The sequence below is a fragment of the Colletotrichum chrysophilum genome (assembly GCF_026319265.1).
Source record: "Colletotrichum chrysophilum strain AFK26 chromosome Unknown scaffold_117, whole genome shotgun sequence".
NCBI lineage: Eukaryota > Fungi > Ascomycota > Sordariomycetes > Glomerellales > Glomerellaceae > Colletotrichum > Colletotrichum chrysophilum.
The window spans coordinates 74370-92558 of NW_026517404.1; the positions used below are offsets into that span (position 1 = coordinate 74370).

General features: G+C 55.0%; 2 protein-coding genes across 2 annotated transcripts; both read left to right on the top strand.

The window, feature by feature from the left end:
• Positions 1-10352: 10352 nt before the first annotated feature.
• Positions 10353-11889, top strand: COL26b_010654 (uncharacterized protein; the record flags this gene model as incomplete). Its single annotated transcript, XM_053183347.1, has 4 exons — positions 10353-10427; positions 10523-10714; positions 10767-10846; positions 10908-11889. 4 exons carry the CDS (start codon positions 10353-10355, stop codon positions 11887-11889), a joined length of 1329 nt encoding a protein of 442 aa, XP_053032701.1.
• Positions 11890-15336: 3447 nt separating this feature from the next.
• Positions 15337-17596, top strand: COL26b_010655 (uncharacterized protein; the record flags this gene model as incomplete). Its single annotated transcript, XM_053183348.1, has 2 exons — positions 15337-17079; positions 17129-17596. 2 exons carry the CDS (start codon positions 15337-15339, stop codon positions 17594-17596), a joined length of 2211 nt encoding a protein of 736 aa, XP_053032702.1.
• Positions 17597-18189: the final 593 nt, after the last annotated feature.

The following is an 18189-nucleotide window of genomic DNA, read 5'->3' on the forward strand; positions in this document are numbered from 1 at the left end:
GCCGCTGCAATTATATGATGATCACTACAATGACATTACGGGGCTTGGGCTGCACTCGTCACCAGATGGGGCATGGTTGCGTGTTGCCAAAGGGTCTTGACAAGATGACGCGCGAGTTTGAGTTCGTTGCTGGCGGCAAGCTAAGAAATGGCAACCTCGCCAACAAGCGACTATGTTCTGGGGAAAGCTCAAGGGGATGAAGCTTGAACCAGTCTGGCGTAAGACGCATGATGATCTGCAACTTCTGCTGGCCAGATGGCTAGTTACTGGCGCCTCCTGTGGCGTCAGCCAAATGAAGTCTCATATCCTGAACTATACTGAAAGGTTGAGCAGATTCGTGGGAAAGGGAACTTTTCGGACGCCGGCCAGCAATCACGTAATTTAGGCCGTTTCCTAGCTTCGGGCCCCACGGCAAAGAACAGCACCCTTGGTCATCCAGGCCTAGCGAAAGAACTTGAACCTCATGGTGGTAGGCGAAGTTCGCTCGCTTTCCGAGATCTTTGAGATTCGGTGCTGACCAATACTTTGCAGCACCCACGGACCTCGGGTGTAAAAAAAAAAAAAAAAAAAAAAGAAAAAGCAGAAAAAACACTGCCAGCGCTTGCGCCTCGAGAGATGCAGATGATTGCAGGGGAGGCGAATTCGTGCGAAGTCGAAGAAGAGTCCTGCACAGGAGCGACATCTCACTGAGGGATCCTCCTATGGATCTAATCCTTGTCTGAAGCACCTTGTCGGATGCGAGCCGGTGCGCGAGACGGTCTGGTCAAGGTGAAGGGTTTGCGTACTGCGGGTGTCATGCTCGAAACCACCTTGTTCATCACTGAGGAATTGCTGGGCCAGACTGAAGACAAAGCCGCCAAGGGCCCCTGTCCACACACTGACCACGATTGACAAATAGCATGGTTTCCCCTGCTTCAACGAGCTTGAAGAATTTCACGAGAGCGGGACTGCTGTAACGATCTGAGTTGTCTCTCCTCCAGCAAAATGGGTACCTTTTCTCGCGTCAATTACTCCGGTATTCACCATCTCCAAGTGATTGCTCTTCAAGGGCAATTTGTCACAGAAAGGTGGGAGGAAAAGACGATGACACAGAACGGTGGCACGATCAGCGGCGTAGGTCTCGGCCGATTTAAACAAGTCGTCCGAGTGGCTGGCCACTTGTGCCAGGCCCAGGAAAAGGAAACGACTTCGACCCCACCATTTACTTGGAGACTGACCCGAACAGAAGGAGGAAATGCGGCACGACATGTGATGTGGCCAACGAACGTCCGACAATGACAATGACCCCGTGATCCGCAGCAGAGTCCCACGGCACAGCTTTGACAGGCAGTTGACCGTTGCCCCTAATTGCGATTGAAGCAAATACCGCAATTTATCGAGGCTTAGCACCACACTCGGACTTGCATGACCACAACATTCTATTCTCAGTTCTCGTCTCCATGAGGGAGATGGTCTCTCACCGCTGGGGATTGGAGTCTTTGTATTGCAATGGCTGTAACCCTGGCCGTTGGCCAATGTGAATGGGGTTCTGAGAACGAAGTGCGGAGTATTCAGCAGAACGACCCAGAGACGCGTTATGCCATCTTGACGATCTCTTCCAAGATCTCTCAATCCCGACCTCCGAAGTGGAGGAAGAATTCTCAGCCAGATACTACGTATCAATGGACATTACTTCCAGCGAGGTGCTGAACTGCCAAGATGCGGACCCCTAGGCATAACAGGCGCAACCCCTACCGATGCCCCAACGAAGCTTGCTGGAAGACAGCGATGGCTTGCCTTGGGGAAACGGGGGGCTGCATTGCCGGTTCTTGACAGCAGAGACAGTCTGCACGATGTGAAAAGAGGGGAAGTCGGTTTTGACTAAACAGGGGCGATGAGCTTCGTCCTTCACTGGACAACCTTTATTCTCCTACCGCCCTCTTTTTTGATAGCTCTGGAGACAATCTCCAACGGATACGACTCCAATTGGCATGGCGTCGGAGCTGAATTGGAGCAGCGAAGGCGGAGAACGGTGAGCTGGTCAAAAGGGTGAAAACGACGACGAAGACCAGCAAAATAGGCCCAGCAAAGGCGGCGCTCATGAAACAATGGGGGGCCCCTCGCACCGCTGTCCTTGTGGTGCTCCAATGGCTGCTGCATTGTACAACTGGCAAACGCCTACTTGGGGGCGGGCGATGTCAAGTTTTGACAGGGGCCTGCGACAAGACCAGCGATAAGAGAGCCAGGGCAGAGAGCATTTGGGCAAAATTCGTTCCCTCACCACTACAACGGCAAGTACAAGGCTCGAGTCCGGCGTGGAGAAGGACACAGAGTCCACCGAAGCAGGCCCAGTCAGAATAGGCGGGTTGATGTAACTCCGGCTGCAGCTTTCGTCGACGGATGTCTCCAGGACCACGCGTTAGCGGAGACTGCCCAGGTGGTTGATGTTTGAATGTAACGGGCATGGAGCTGCCATGTTTATCATGGTGGGCAAAAGACAGGCGCAGCCGCCCGCTTACGAAGTTGACGACCACCTTGCACGGCAATGTCAACCAACCCGCACGGCACTGACAATTTGACAACTCGGGATGGAGATCAAGAGAGGGGACAGAGAGGGGCAAGTTACGAGCGTTATTTTCTGCAACTTCTGGAACAAGCCGTCCCCATCGTTGGAATGTGGGCGCGTCCGCGTCTGCCAGTCACTAATAACCTAGATGCTTGTTTGCTGGGTACCGGAGCTGTCAAAGACGGGTTGTTAATCAAGTCGTCGTTAACATGGAGAGAACTATTATTAACTACCGATGGGATGTTTGTCTTCGTAATCTCGAAAGACTCGGTCGTCAACAGCGATGAGGCAAGTAAGGGAAGGCTTGCACAAACGCGGGAGATTTTTCTTTCTGAGGGGCAACTGGGGCGGCGGCGACGCTACTGCGATTTTCGACGGGGAAGACGGATCGCGATCAAGCACGGTCAAGAAGCTTTTTTGCAGTCCGTATGGCATGTGGGATGCACTGCGCTAATTCAGTATCAAGCTTGCAGCGATGAGCATCAAGCGACAAGCAAGACAGAAGCAACGGCTACGGCGGAGGTGGCGACTGGACGGGGCGGATTGGAGGCTTTGGCGTGACGCAGCCAGACTAGCACTGCAAGTTCCTGGTCGAACTCTAAAACCAGGACACCGCTGCAACAGTGGGCTGGCGGGGGAAATGGGAACGCCTACGGGATGAGCAACACGAGGTGAGGTGAGGTGAGGTGAGGTGAGGTGAGAGGTAAAGCAAAGCATCTCGGTCTGCGGCGGCAAAGATGCATGGCACAAAGTTGTGTCTATCTCACATCACGACACAGGCCGCACAAGGCTCAGAGCTCTGGACAACTTAAGCTCAAGACGCAGGGCACCCAGGGCGAGCCTCTCGTCATGGGGGCACCCAGAGCCTCTTGGTTGACGGGCAAAGGCTAATTCGTCTTGGCAGCTTTGTGAGCAACACATTCGATTGCCAGATCGCCAATTGCTGTGCAACACTTCGTTCCGATACTTCAAGCGTCGAGATCATGTCAGACAAGATCTGATTGGGATGGGAAGGTCGATACGGACACCAGAAACGAGTAAGGCGCAGTCCAACATGCTGCCTAGTCAGCAAAGGATTTTGCCTGGCCTTCTCGATAGAACTCAAGTGCCTACATCCGGGGGGCTGAATCTCTGCTCCGCGGCTGCTACACACCTTGCCTCCTGCAGCCTGAGTTTGTGCGACGGCGTCGGGGAGAAAGATGGGCTGACAAGCACCAAAGTTTGCCTCATGCCTGTTTCTCTCGAGGATTGGCTGGAGCATGTAGGCTGCTGTGCGAAGGACTGTCGATAAGGCGCTGCATAGAATTCTCTCAGCCATACTGCGTGGTTCGGCTGATGATGAAGCGCACTACCTCAGGCTGAACTCTGAAAGCTCACGACCGAAGATCCAGACCGCCGATATCCGCTTCTTGGCTCTCACTCAGCACTTTTTCAATGCATGTGCATTCACACGTCAATATGAGATACGTAGCGAGCACATCGCATGCACCATGACACACCATCCTCATTCTCCCCCACCATCACCGCTACCTGTCATTGCGGCTTCTCCTGTCGTCTATACCAGCTACGAAACGTTCATCACCACACAGCGAAAGGGACGGCCGGCAGCGAATAGCCACAGCAGAGTGACAGGGGAGGTGTCGAGCGCCTGGGCAAGGGATACGTACAAAGCTCACTCTATCTATCCTGTAGCGGAGAGAGACACACAGTGGGGAGAAAGCGGTGGTGACAAGAGGAAAGGTGTGCCTCAGAGGCGGCCAGCTCGGAGCCAGGGGGTACCCCAGCGACGGAGAACCATGGGCCTGCAGTAGGCCTGCATCCCTTTTTTTTTTCTTTTCCTTTTCCTCTTCCCTTTTTTTTTGGCCTTCGGGTGCCCTCCTACCCCTGCTGAAGCTCGGCTCTTGGCAATGGCTTTTTTTTGGTGCCCCCTTCGCTTTTCCTTGCCGAACCCATATCCCTGAAGTGGTGGCCTTTCTACTAGTAATGGCGTTGCAGGTATCCGTACAGCAAGAGTACGTTCTCTGCGGTGCTGTATGGTGGGCATAACTCCCTCTCAGCGTGCCGGACAGCGACTTCAGGTTGAAGAGGTGAGAGATGGGCGGGCAGAAGGGGGAACCGGACTGAGCCCCGTGTCCGGAGCGTTAGGAGTCCGGCCCAGTGACAACTGCTGTTTGACGTTTGAAGTATCTTTTCTATTTTTGAAGAACAAGTTGTTTGTCCGTTTTGTCCGTCTCGTTGTTGTCGAGAGTTGGAGTTTGTGTTGGATACTTTGCCCGTTCTTCAGAGGTGGAAGTGCCTTTGCTCAACCTTCTCGGCCAACGAACTCGCCTGGCACCGGAGTCTTCACGCACGTGTTGTGTTGAGCTTCTTCTGTGCTGAGAGGTCGTTGCCAACGGGGGAGGGAAACGACGAGTCATTGTGGGTCGACTCAGAAGTGGATCAGGTCAGGAACACAACACACACACGACATGGCGCTCTTGCATCCATCTCTGCTGAGAGCGTGTCTCTCGCTGAGATGAAGAGAGCGCGCGGAAAGCAAAGTGGGAGGGGGGAAAAACAAGGATACGTACCTGACACTGGCGCGGGAGCTGGAGAGGGACTGAAGCTGGGGCTGTTGGCAGGCCGGCTACGTACCTCATCTACCCCCGGCCCCCCGGCCCCCGGAGGCAGAACCGTCTGCACTCACTGCAGACGCAGACGCAGCAGAGAGCCAGGGCACCAGGGGTGCCTTCGCCGGTTGCGCTGCCAGTGTCAAGGCCTTGGGCAGGGCATGGCGGGGCAGGGCAGGCAGACGAGGTCCCGATGTACCTTTGGGATGTTTCCCACTGTCCTGTCAACTGCTAGCTCCTGCTGCTGCTGCTGCTGCTACTGCCTCTCAGAAGCCCATACGGATACCTACGAATACTCACTCGTGCTGGCTGCGCGTGTGGGGGGTTTCCCTTGGCCGCCCACATGCGACATGCACCCAGAGTTGCGTCTCCCACCCACCGTAACGCTGTGCCTTTGAACACAACGATATCGCTGCTCTGTCGGTGAGGTACACGCGAAATTGCAGTGTTTTGTGCCTGCTCGCCGAGTATCCTGCCCACCTAACCCATGTTGGTTTCTCTACGGTGACGGTGCCTCTGGAGTCCTGGACTGAGTAACAGAGGCGCGGCGGTACGTACACCACGATGGTAACTGACTGGCTGGTTGCTGGCGTCTCCAAACAGCTACTGCAGGCCGGGCTGATCGCCAAACTCCAGCTAAGGAACGGTACCGCAACGGCGCAGTACTACGAATGCCTACTGCTTTCCACTTCTTTTCCCAGCCACTCACTTCTCCAGCGTTTCCCCCCTCGGACGGATCGGTGGGAGAAGGGGAACGAACGGTAGGCAGGAGCCAAACGGGAGACGCAAGGCTGCCACTCTGCTTCCGGCCCTGCCTGTCTACCTCCAACCAAGTCAGTCGTCCGTCCGACTGAACAATACTATGGATGTCATCGTCCCGGCTCGCACTTACACCGTCGCTTCGCTTGCTCTCCGCGTCCATCCAGACGTCGAGCCGGAGTCGAGTCACGCTCTTGCTCGCTCAAGATGGCCTAGTCATCCCTAGAGAGCAAACCGGCCGTCTCGATCCTCCCTCAATCGCATCACCGTTGCCTCTGCGACTGTCACTGTTGCTTCTGCTCAGCAACTGCGACGACTAGTGCCTCTGCTTCGGCTGCACATCACCATCAACAATAACACGCACACAAAGAAAGAAAGAAACAGTGGCTGGCCTTTTTCTCACGTCTCATTATCCCTCTAGCTAGAAAATCTATTGGCCGGCCGCGCAACGGTAACCGCAGCCGCAACCGCATTTACAACCGCAATTGCACGTCGGCAAACCACCAAGCCCTCTTTTTTTTTGCCCAGTACCAGAAAAGATCCTGGTCGTCCCTTTTGCCGTTCTCCAATTCTCATGTGGTGTCGACTGCTACTACACCTTGACGTTACCACAAACTCTACCTCCTGCAATTGCCCTGCTCGCGGGTACTGGTAGCGGTTATTGCTTCATTCAATACCTCATTGCAGTCGAATATCACATTCGAGTCTGATCAGTAAACCCGTTCACCTAAACTACACCTTGCTTCCAACCCCTCGCTTGGCTGCCATCGAACATCTCAGGACGGCCGTCCGTGTGCACCACCATACGTCTACGCCTTCACTCGCCTCTTACCGTACGCCGCGACAACCTTGTTCACACTTGGACCCGGACCTGTTGAAGCTCTGAGATCTCGGCCCCCTCCGCATTATCCCACCTTCCCACTGCCATCAGTCAACCTCTCCTCCCTCCGAAGGGGGGCACCCCGACTTGTCCGTTCTCACAGCTCCAGAAGCCGGCCGTCAGCAACGTCGTGGAAAAAGAAACGCCCTCACATCTCATCTTCAACCGCTCGACCTCACTCACAGACGCGCTCCCCAACCGTCACCTCAGCCCTGCTGCTTCTCCGTCCAAACAACATCCCAACGCCCAGGGTCCCCGACCGAACCTCGTCACCACGGTCTTTTTTGTTTTTGATCAGATCTCTGTTCTTTTTTCCCTCTGCGACGTAAAGCAAACTTATCACCGTCTTTTATAACACACATACGCAATTACCAACGACTCAAATCTCTCTCACGGACAGCCGATCCGAGAGGAGAAACCCAAAGGGGCCCTTGCAACCGGCATACCTAGAGCGTCTCATCCTCTCTGTGCCGCCTCGACCGGTCACATCTATACCTTGCTTCTTCGGTCGCTGCTTGGAGTTGCGTCTCTGGCCCCATTGGCCTACATCATCTCTCCCACTCCGGAGCCGGACGGATACTCTCTTCACCCCTCTCCTTGAATCAGCAGTCCGGCTGTCTCTTCTTCGTTTTTTCCTGCCTGGTGCGCGGTTCGAGCGTGCTTTTGCTTCCCGGCAACGACATCAGAAGCAGGCGCTGCTCTGCACAGCACGGCCGGTTCTCACAGTTGCTGCGGGTGAGTGTTTGTGCACTTGCAGCTCACTATTCGTCATCTTTCTCTCGCTCTCTCTCGCTCTCGCGAGTCGACTCACTCAATCCGTCACGATCCCCAAACCTCTTGGCCCAGAGGGACGGATTCTGGCTCTCCCTCCTTCCCATACCCAAACATACCAGAACAACATCGAAGACTGTCCGGCTTCCCTTCATTTCACTTTCGAGCTGCCAAAACAACACATAATATATTTATATCGAGGGCCATTCCGTTTCGAACTCCAGTGACCTGACGCACAGAACACTACTTCTCGGTTCTAAAGATCGCCACGCCCGCAGGAGCTAACCCACCAACTCACCTAGGCACTGGCGTGTGGTCTCTGTGCTCTCTCGGTTGATCTAATCAATTTCTGTAGCAAGCCAGGCCGGCCCTACCTGGCCTGCCAGCGCTCGAGCGTTTCCACACCCAAGCCAGGGCCGCCGACGAGGACGAGGGGGGTAACGACTAGGTACGACGACGGCCACGGTACGGTACCGTAGTAAAGAGAGGGTACGGTACATGCCAAAAGTCACTCGACCTCCTCGCCCTACCCTGTCCGACAGAGTGCCGTTCAGAGTACCTGACCCATCCTCTCTCTTCTCTTTTCGTCCTGCACCATCGAAAATAAGAAAGGTCTCCATCTGTACTACCTCAGGTACCTTACCCAAGGGTGCACCTCACTCCACGCCTCCACAGCTCCCTTTATCCCCTGCCCACAACCCATACCCATCATACCCATACCCTCCTTCCAGGGCCCCCTGGGACTGGCAAGCCTACCCACTCACTCCAGCAGAGCAAGAGAGAGAGGGAAAGAAAAGCACCACTTCTTTTGGATGCTGTGCTATATTGCTGCCGATAATATATACCTTCATCAGAACGCCTCACGTCGTTCTCTCATATAGCAACGCCTCCACGATAATCTTTTTTGGCTGGCTCCGGGCGTCGACACTCTCCTCTTCCCTTGTAGTATAACATAACCCACAACGGCTTCTCTGCCTATATACCTTGGCTGCACACACACACAATAGTCACAGACACACGCCATCTTCACCTCATCTCAACTTTTCCCACCTTGTTTCGTTTCCTACCAGCCAACACCCGCCGTTGCTTGGACCTGACCTCGTCTTGTGCCGAGCATATCCTCATCCTTCTAGACCGCCGCAGACAACAACAAGTCACAACTCTTACTTGCTGCTGCTCACTCTCATTCCTGCTGGCCATCGTCATCATCATCCCTCACATCCTTCTCATCACGATCCGGGAAGTTGTTGACTCCAAATATACTCGCCGCAACCACGACCACCGACCAAGGTTTCTCCATTCCCGGCTCACCGTCGTCGACACCTGCAACATCCCGGCTTTCGCCCCAAGTAGCTTCATCGCCACGGATCAACCAGCAACACCGCCGTTCCGACACGAGGAAAGAGCCTGAGAGCCTCAGACGTTCTTCCTGGTCCTTCCTTCGGCCCCCCACTTGGGTGATTCTCGCGGTCCGTCTGTCTAGGCCATCTTTTTGCAGTGGATCCTATTCCATTCCGGAGACCATCAAGAGCTCTGTGCACACTTTTTGCGCGAGTCGTTGAGAAGAGAGCTTGGAAAGAATAGAAGCAAGGAAGCTGCCGGTAGAAGAGTCGAGTTTGTTTCTTGTCATCCAGACACCCCCTTCGAGGAGCGTGTGGGAGGAAAAAGAAGGAAAAAACGACGCCAGTCGTCCAAGATCCCGCTTGGTCTCCCGTACCTGAGCGCTCAGAGGCTCGACGATCGCATTGTTCCTGGTGGCCACCATTATGCTTCTAGTCTCGGAAACTTAACACACGCCGGCCCTCGACACTTGGACTTCGAAACAAAATACACGGCAAGCCAGCCCGAACTTGGTTCACCCTTCTTATCTCACCTTCTACCCGAAGAAGGGATTGTCCTGCAAGCAACATCAGCACTTCCCACCAGTTTGCGCTCGACCACTCGCAACAGATCCTCCAGTCAGGTGGCTAATTTTCATCGAAGACGGAGAATTTTAGTGCCTGTGCACCAGGACCCTCTTACCATCTGGTACGTCCACACTTGTGGCTGTCTTAAAGAACCTACTTTCCCACCCGCTATGAACTCACTCTACCCTCTGGCCTTCACCAGTTCGTCGTACCTTGGGTTATCTTGAGCTGATCGTTTCTTCCAGCTTCACTCCCCCGTTCCTCCCTTTCCCTCTCCTTCACACACACTCTCTCCGTACCTTAACACAGAGGAGTGTCAGCTTCTCCGTCACCGCCACCGCCTGATTAATACCACACACCCCCCCAAGCTCAGGCCTCTTCTTCTCTCTTATCATCCGTCCATCTCCCCTCCTTGTTCTCCCTTCCATCTACATTCAACGTCTTGGACGCCTCTTCGTCTTCAGCTTCAGCTTCAGCGCTTCGAACATTGCTCAACTTCGGCAACCTTGCGCTGGACGCCGCACCGTTCTTGTCTCAAGTCGTCGACCTCCTGTTTCTCGGTTCAAATTCTCCACCCTTGCCCTTCTCTTCCCAAGGCTCGTCCTTCCTTGAACAACGATTCGGGAGTCTGCAGACGGAGAACCCGCATTGAGCGTCCCGCTTAAGCAACATTCCGAACCGGGGTACCATATTACATACATCAACCCACGCCACCCTTGCTTCTCTCTTCTCCGGGCCACCACAACCAGCCCTGGTATTCATCACCCGATAATTCAAGACATCCTTTAATATCCTCCGCCGCGGCACTATAAGTAGCACGACTACTGCACCGGTCCGCATCTTGGTAATTCGATCGACACCAGAAACAAAATCCCAAAGAGATGGAACTCATGGAGCTTGTTGAGAACGAGCCTACCGCTCGCCCCTTCCAGTGCGACTGGCAATCGTGCAACAAGGTGAGTTCCCAGAACTCGGGGTCACTCGACCCTGCGTCCTTCTTCCGCCTTGCCCCGTCTGTGGACGGATTCTAATCTTGACGTCTTTCCCATAGAGCTTCAACAGGAAGTCTGACTTGCAGAGACACTACCGCATTCACACCAACGAGCGTCCCTACTCCTGCACGACACCTGGCTGTGGCAAGAGCTTCATCCAGCGAAGTGCTCTCACTGTCCACATCCGTACTCACACCGGAGAGAAGCCGCATCAATGTCAGCACATCGGTTGCGGGAAGCGCTTCTCTGATGTATGTCCCCCCAAGACTTCTTGGAAGATGAATCCCGTATTGACTTCAGCAGTCCTCAAGTTTGGCCAGACATCGCCGCATCCACACTGGCAAACGCCCGTACAAGTGCGCACACGATGGTTGCCTCAAGAGGTAGACTTCAAATCATCCATCCCTCCATCCTGCAAGAGTTTGACACTAATCAACCCTACAGCTTCTGCCGCAAGACCACCATGGTGAAGCACCAAAGAAGATCTCACCAGCGTGGTCTTCACCCCAACGAGCTCATGGACGACTGCACCTCGGACTCGGACAGCGGCGAGTCACCTTCGACCCCGAAGCACGCAGGCATGCAGTGGCCTCCTCAAGGCGTCATGGCCATGAACCACCCTGGCATGCACGGCGGCCACGCCATGCACCGAGCCGCCTCCTTCGCCGACTTCGGACAGCACATGAACGGCTACCCGATGCAGCAACAACCCCAAGCCCAGTACGGCGCTCACCGCCACAGCCTTTCATCAGGCGGCGCCCATGAGTTCCACGGCCAGCCTGTCCACGAGCAGCAACACCCCGGTGTGCAGATGCTGCACCGAACCGCGAGCATGCCCCAGCATTCGTACTACGTGACGGAGCAGAACAACCCGGGGGTCGCCACCATGAACACGAACCCCATGCAGAACCAGTACGGCCAAGTGCCTCGGCAGCAGCAACCGCAGGTTGACATGCCATACTCTGCCGCTGGTATGAACCAGTCAATTCAGAGCAGCCCGAGTAGCTTCTCGGCAGCTTCGGGTAGGAGCCCATCCTCCCAGGAAGGGTTTTACACTCACCAACCAATTCAAGCAGCCACGTACGCATTGCACAATGCCTCCCCCGTCGTCGAGCACCAGCAGCCGGGCATGGTCCCCTACCCGCAACAGATGCAACAGCAGATTCATACCCCCCAACCGATCCCGACGCAGGCGCCCGCGCCGCCTCCTCAACAGCAGGTCCCGAGCCAGTACGCGTCCCCAACACCCCAGGCTCAGCCCGAGGAGTACTGGAACGGCGTTCCCTATCAGGCACCGGTCGAGGTTGCCACGATCGGCCAGCTCCCGACGTACGGCTCCGGCGTTTACGACCCTTGGGGAGGACCCAAGATCGAGTTCGAGGACCCGTCGATGCAGCTTCCCTCAGCCCGGATCGAGAACCTGTAGGCCACGACATCGTGTCTCGACTCTGGCGCTGCCGCCGCGCTCCACCATCAAACCTCGTTCTTCTCGATACATAATCACCGTTCCTCCGCGGAGAGCCCTACTTCGGGCGACCCGCCTGTACCAACACCCTAAAACATGATGGCGATTTGATTTTTTTTTCATATTCCCCCAACTCGTTGAATGCAAGAGAAGGAGATACCACGCGGGCTCCACAGAACCGAGCTGTCGTCGACTGTTGAAAGAGAGCGAACTCTGGATTGGTCTAATGGGCATTGAGCCACACAGCCCCCTCCCTGTCTGTCGTCCGTTCGTTGGCTTGACGGTACTGGAAAGAGAAAAGAAGGGAACAGAAAAGTCCAACTAAGCCCCAAAAGCATACATTGGTGGTAATTTGTTTTTTCTGGGTTTCAACACCCTCGCCCAGCACAACAACATTGGCCCTCGCCGGCCGAGATGTCTGAGTAATTCTTCGTCAAGAACAAGAATTGCTTCGAACAAGGGACGGGATGATACGCTCACGCATACTCGCACCCGCCCTTCCCGGGTCATCGGACCTGTCCGCTTCGATTCCTCGCCTCGATGGTCTCGCAGGCCGTTTTTGTTTTCGCCTCAAGGCAAAACCGTTTCCTTTGTCAGACAACATACGATTACCCCTGGACGTCGAACATGCGCGCATCTGAAATTTTTGGTTGGGATGTATCATTTGGAGGCCTGTTTGTGCTTTTTTTTTTTTGGTGGTTTCCGAATAATTTGTTCTGGGTTGGTTGGTGGGCCGTTGGGGATTTGACACTTTGAATAGGGGAGCTCCGGTACTGGCGGCGGTTTTTGCTGTCTATTAATACGTTCTCTTTCCATACTTCTTTCCTTTCCCTCATTTTCATTTTCATTCTTTCTCGTTGGGGGATCAGGTTGGCAAGTCCGTCGACTCTGGGCCCTCTCGATGACATGATGCCATGAAAGCAAACCTGGAGCATAACAACCGGAGCTGGGGCGGGAGATATGGGGCAGGGGAGAAACATGTTGGGGAAATCATTTTGACGATATCCGAATATTTGACGGCCCTTTTTACCTACGAACCTGGAAGGGGAAGAAAGCGGAAACGGGTGATGTGGGAGGATGTATTTCATAATGGTGGATGAATCGGGGAAAAGGGGAAGGAGGTATAAAGGGATGGTCAAGAAGAAGGGGAAAACGCCTTGATACACGACAGGCTTTTCGGTTGGGTCGGCAAAGTTTCCTGTTTTGCTCTCTCCTTGGAAAACAAAAACCATTTCCCTGTAACAACAACACGAAGTCGACGATACTTTTTTGTCCGGCGGCGGCGGCGCATTCCCTAGAACACAGCGGGTTGTATTCGGAGGTGGTGGCCAGGGAAGGCACATGAGAGATGGGGAAGGCGACGACCCTACTTTCAGAAAGGTGAGGAAAGAGAGGAGGAAGAGAAAGGCTTTGGTTGTCTATATGTATTTTTAGTGTTCCTCGTTTCTTGCTGTCTTGGTTCGGCTTTTGGTTGTTTTACTCTCTCTGGAATGCCGGGAAAAGGGGGCACGGAAATGAGCAACAAAAAGGATAGTTCTGGAAAGAAAACCGCGATACCTGTAGCCGGGACAAAAATAAAGAATCTGTCAATGAAAGCTTCCTTCCCTAGAGGAGCGTGCTGGTTATATGAGTCAGAGATGAGCCTGAAGGCCCGGGGGCGCATGATGGGTTGATTTTAGCCTGTTGGGATTTGGTGATGTTAGTGCCGGGTGAAAGAGTGCGGTTGACACGTATTCGTGCAGATGAAGCGCCGTGGGTGAGGTGTTAGCTTGGGTCGTTTGTTTGATTCCGGTGGGAGAGCAGGGCCGGTTTGATTTGAGCGTTTGGAGGATGAGATGATAGCAAGTGACTACTGCATGGCAAGATGCTGGCGTGAGTGAGGCAGCTTCGTTGGCCGGAAGATTTTTTTTTGGTGTCTTGTCGATGGGCAAACTGAGGACGATGGGTTGAAGGGGTTGTGCGGGAATATGAGGGATGTCGGCCGTTGCTAGGTCGACTCCATACTGCATATGCCGTGGAATGTAGAACAGAAATAGTCGTGTAAGTGGGCGGCGGCGTGTTGATGAAATCTAACGACGTTATGAAGGCAGGCTGGACCGGGAGAGCCGTGACCAGGGGAGGCGGTTCTGGGGCCGAGGCATCGGGTTTTCCGAGTTGCTGTAAGAGTTCGGTTGAAGTGATGCTCGACATCTAGATCGTCAAGCGATAGCCTGTTGTCGTCAAGGCCGCCGACAGCCAGTGTTCGCAACGAGCGATCATTCCCGGTTGTGAGAGAAGTGAGGGGATTTTGGGCAAGGCAGAAGTGCAGAAAAGCGGCGTGGTAAAAGAGGAGGAAAAGCCGGAGATGATGTGTAATATGAGGAGGGGCGCAACCTTGACGGAGCAGCGCGCGGCGGGCGCGTAGATTGATGGCTTTTTGGGTGATGATTGATCTGCGCCGTCTGGCTGAATCCGGAGGGATGCGTGCATTTGTTTGGCGGTGATGGACTGGGGGGTCTCACCTTGTTCGTTGAAGGAAATTGTGTGATTGGCTGTAAGTCTTGGGTAATTATGGCCAATCAGATGCGTTTGTGTCGACATCACCCATGGTCACGGATGAGAAGGTAAACTTATTCTTTATAATTACCATTGCCACTCTCCATACTCAAGCTCATTTCTGTGAGTATTAACTCTCAAACTTCGCAAAGCTCGAGATGCTGTGTTGTCTCATTTGACAGCTGGATATCAGCCAATGGCGCATGGCCCATTGAGGCCTTTGCCCCTGTTCATCTTGAAATGTCCGTCGGAACAGCCTTCTTCCGTCGTCCCGGGCATATTCTAGAATGCACTACGTCACGTGGCCCCTCTTTGCGCTCGCTCAGCCGAGCAGCGCGCGCTCCCCGGTCACGGCGGCGTCTCGGAGGCAGGGAAAAATTCGGAAGGCAGCGACGAACCTGGCGTGGTCCCTCACCCTCAGGCCCCAGCACCACCACCTGCCCGCCCGCCAGCAGCAAACCGAGCAAAGCAGGCAGGGTGCAATAACGTCAACTAGCGCATTTCGCCTCAACGTATCCATATCCGTCCACTTTCGGTCTTTGCTGCGTCGCCTCTCAACAAGACGACGAATAGCCTGCGGTGAACCATGTCATCTTCATCACAAGCGCAACTCCAAAGACGTCAATAGTAGAAGATCTTTTTCTCTTGCTATTCTCCTTCGCGGAAAGGGGCGCTGTTGCTCCAACGAGAGAGTCTGTCCGTACTGCTCTCTGCATCTGACAAACACCCAATTCGACCACATACACCTCTCCTGGACTGCGCCATCAACCGCATCTGCCCGTCCACCTCCGTGAGGCAATCATGGCCTTACGCCCAGCAGCGCTGGCACTCGCCAGTCCGCTGTTTCGGCGCGCGGCAATGCAGCCCGCAACGATGCAGTCGGTACTCAAGCTCGCAACCTTCTCCGCCGCTCGCCCGGCAATTCCCTCCTCTCCCATGAGGGCAACCCTGGGCCTCGGCCTCGCCCTCCAGCAACGACACCTCGGAACGAACCACGGAATCTCTCGCAACCTTCTCGCCAGCAGAGAGGCGGCTGCTAACAGGAACCCCCAAAGCGCCACCGCGCAGACCGCATTCTACCAGCTCCTCCTCAAGGCCAACATGCCCGCCATCGTCATCGAACGCTACAACTCCGGCCGCTTCGCAACCAACGACGCCACCGACCAGGCCTACAACCAGGCCCTCGGCATGCAGAGCACTGCTGCCGTCGGCGGCCTCGGCGGTCACGATCACCTCCCGTCCGCGTTCGGCAACGGCGGCCACGAGATGAGCGGCCAGGCCGCGACCCCGACTGGCAACGGCAACCTGTCGCAGGCTCAGCTGCAGGCGGTGGGTCAGGCGCTCGCCGCCCGCTCGCGCGACTCAAATATGGCTATGGCGAAGGTTTCTGGTAACGGACAGACGGGCCCGCTGCACGTTGTTGTCGACGAGTCCTTCGGCGGCGTCGTGTTCCGCTGGATCAAGTTCATCGCCTGGTTTTGCCTGTTCACCTACCTTAGTCTTGTCGCTGTGACGATGCTGGTCGAGGGTCTGAACCTGTTCAAGCGTCCTGGTGGCAAGGTTGACAGCGAGACCAAGGCCGAGAACCAGACAACCCGTTTTGCCGACGTTCACGGTGCCGACGAGGCCAAGGACGAACTGCAGGAGCTCGTCGAGTTCCTCCGCAACCCGGACAAGTTCTCAACGCTCGGCGGAAAGCTCCCCAAGGGTATTCTGATGGTTGGTCCCCCCGGTACTGGTAAAACTCTTCTCGCACGCGCTGTTGCCGGCGAGGCTGGTGTTCCCTTCTTCTACATGTCTGGCAGCGAGTTCGACGAGGTCTACGTCGGTGTTGGAGCCAAGCGTGTTCGTGATCTCTTTGCGTCGGCCAAGTCCAAGTCTCCCGCCATCATCTTCATCGACGAGCTCGACGCCATTGGTGGACGACGCAACACTCGGGATGCCGCGTACCACAAGCAGACTCTCAACCAGCTTCTCACCGAATTGGACGGCTTCGAGCAGAACAGTGGCGTTGTCATCATCGCCGCGACCAACTTCCCCGAGCTCCTCGACAAGGCCCTTACCCGACCTGGACGATTCGACCGCCATGTCACCGTGTCCCTCCCTGATGTCCGTGGACGTATCGCTATTCTGAAGTACCACGCCAAGAAGATCAAGGCCGCCCCTGAGATCAACTTCGAGGCCATCGCCGCAAGCACTGGAGGTCTCTCTGGAGCCGAGCTGGAGAATATCGTCAACCAGGCCGCTGTCCGCGCGAGCAGACTCAAGGCCCAGACTGTCAGCATGAACGACTTTGAGTGGGCCAAGGACAAGGTTATCATGGGTGCTGAGCGCAAGAGCATGGTCATTGGACCGAAGGAGAAGGAGATGACTGCTTACCATGAGGCTGGCCACGCCCTGGTCTCCTTCTTCAACGAGAGCGGACCCAACAAGCTTTACAAGGTTACCATTCTGCCCCGCGGCCAGAGTCTGGGTCACACCGCGCATCTTCCCGAAATGGACAAGTACTCGTACACGACTAGGGACTTGAAGAGTCTCATTGAGACTTCTTTGGGCGGCAAGCTTGCTGAGGAGCTGGTCTACGGCACCGACAAGGTGACTACCGGTGTCTCCAGCGTAAGTCCTTTAATTCCTAGTGCAATTGAAGTCTGCTGACATGTTGTAGGATCTTGAAAACGCCACCAACCTGGCCTTCCAGATGGTCGCACTTTACGGCATGTCTGCCAAACTCGGCCCTGTGGAGTACGGCAAGCGTTACAACCAGCTCAGCGGAGAGACCAAGGCTCTCATCGAGTCTGAAGTCCAGAGGACCCTGAGCGAGTCGTACGAGCGCGTGCGTGAACTTCTCACCCTCAAGCGCAAGGAACTTGACCTCCTTGCCAAGGCCCTCGTCGAGTACGAGACGCTGGACAAGAACGAGGTTGCGAAGGTCATTCGCGGCGAGAAGCTCGTCGATCGTGTGCCGGTGCCTAATGGCCCGATGAAGGTCCCCGCCAACGCAGGAGCTGCCATCGGCCAACAGATCCCCCCACCCATTCCCCCACCTAGCGAAGGCCCCGCGACTCCACCCCCGGCACCGCCGCCACCGGCGTCAACGGGCGGCATGGTTCCGGGCCCGAACCAGAAGTCATGATCGGAGGTATTCCGGTCTTGGTTTGAAACATTCATTCACTTCAAGGTTACATGCACGAGTGCGGAGGCCGAGAGGCGGCTAGAGGAGGCACTCAGATTGTCTTACTTGTATCATTCACCGGTACAGCATGGCAGGCGTTTTAGCGATTCGAAAGAAGAACGTGCGAGCTTTTTCGCTTTGGACATAGGAAGGCATGGCCGGCAGGTTTGGGGGAGCAGCTTTTTTTGGTCGACACTAATCGGACCCGAAAAGACATGTGGAAAACAAGGCGAGACAACCGCTCTACGCAAAAAACATAACAACTTCCCCCTCCCCTGGGGCTTACTTTGATAACGCCTCGCACAAAGGCGCCGGCGTCGGGCAAATAGATTGGGATTCTGGCTATTGAGAATTTATGGGGAAGGAAACGGTCGGTCGATCACAGCGGTTTGACTGGACTTACCCCCCAAAGCAGCGAATCTGACACCATCCGTTCAAGGAGTGGTTAAGCGAGCAGCTGGGCTCAAAGAGTCGAAGTCGAACAGAACGATTGTATTATTTCGTTTGTAGGAATAAGAACCTGATGCATAGCCCACATGTGGAAGTGTCTTGAC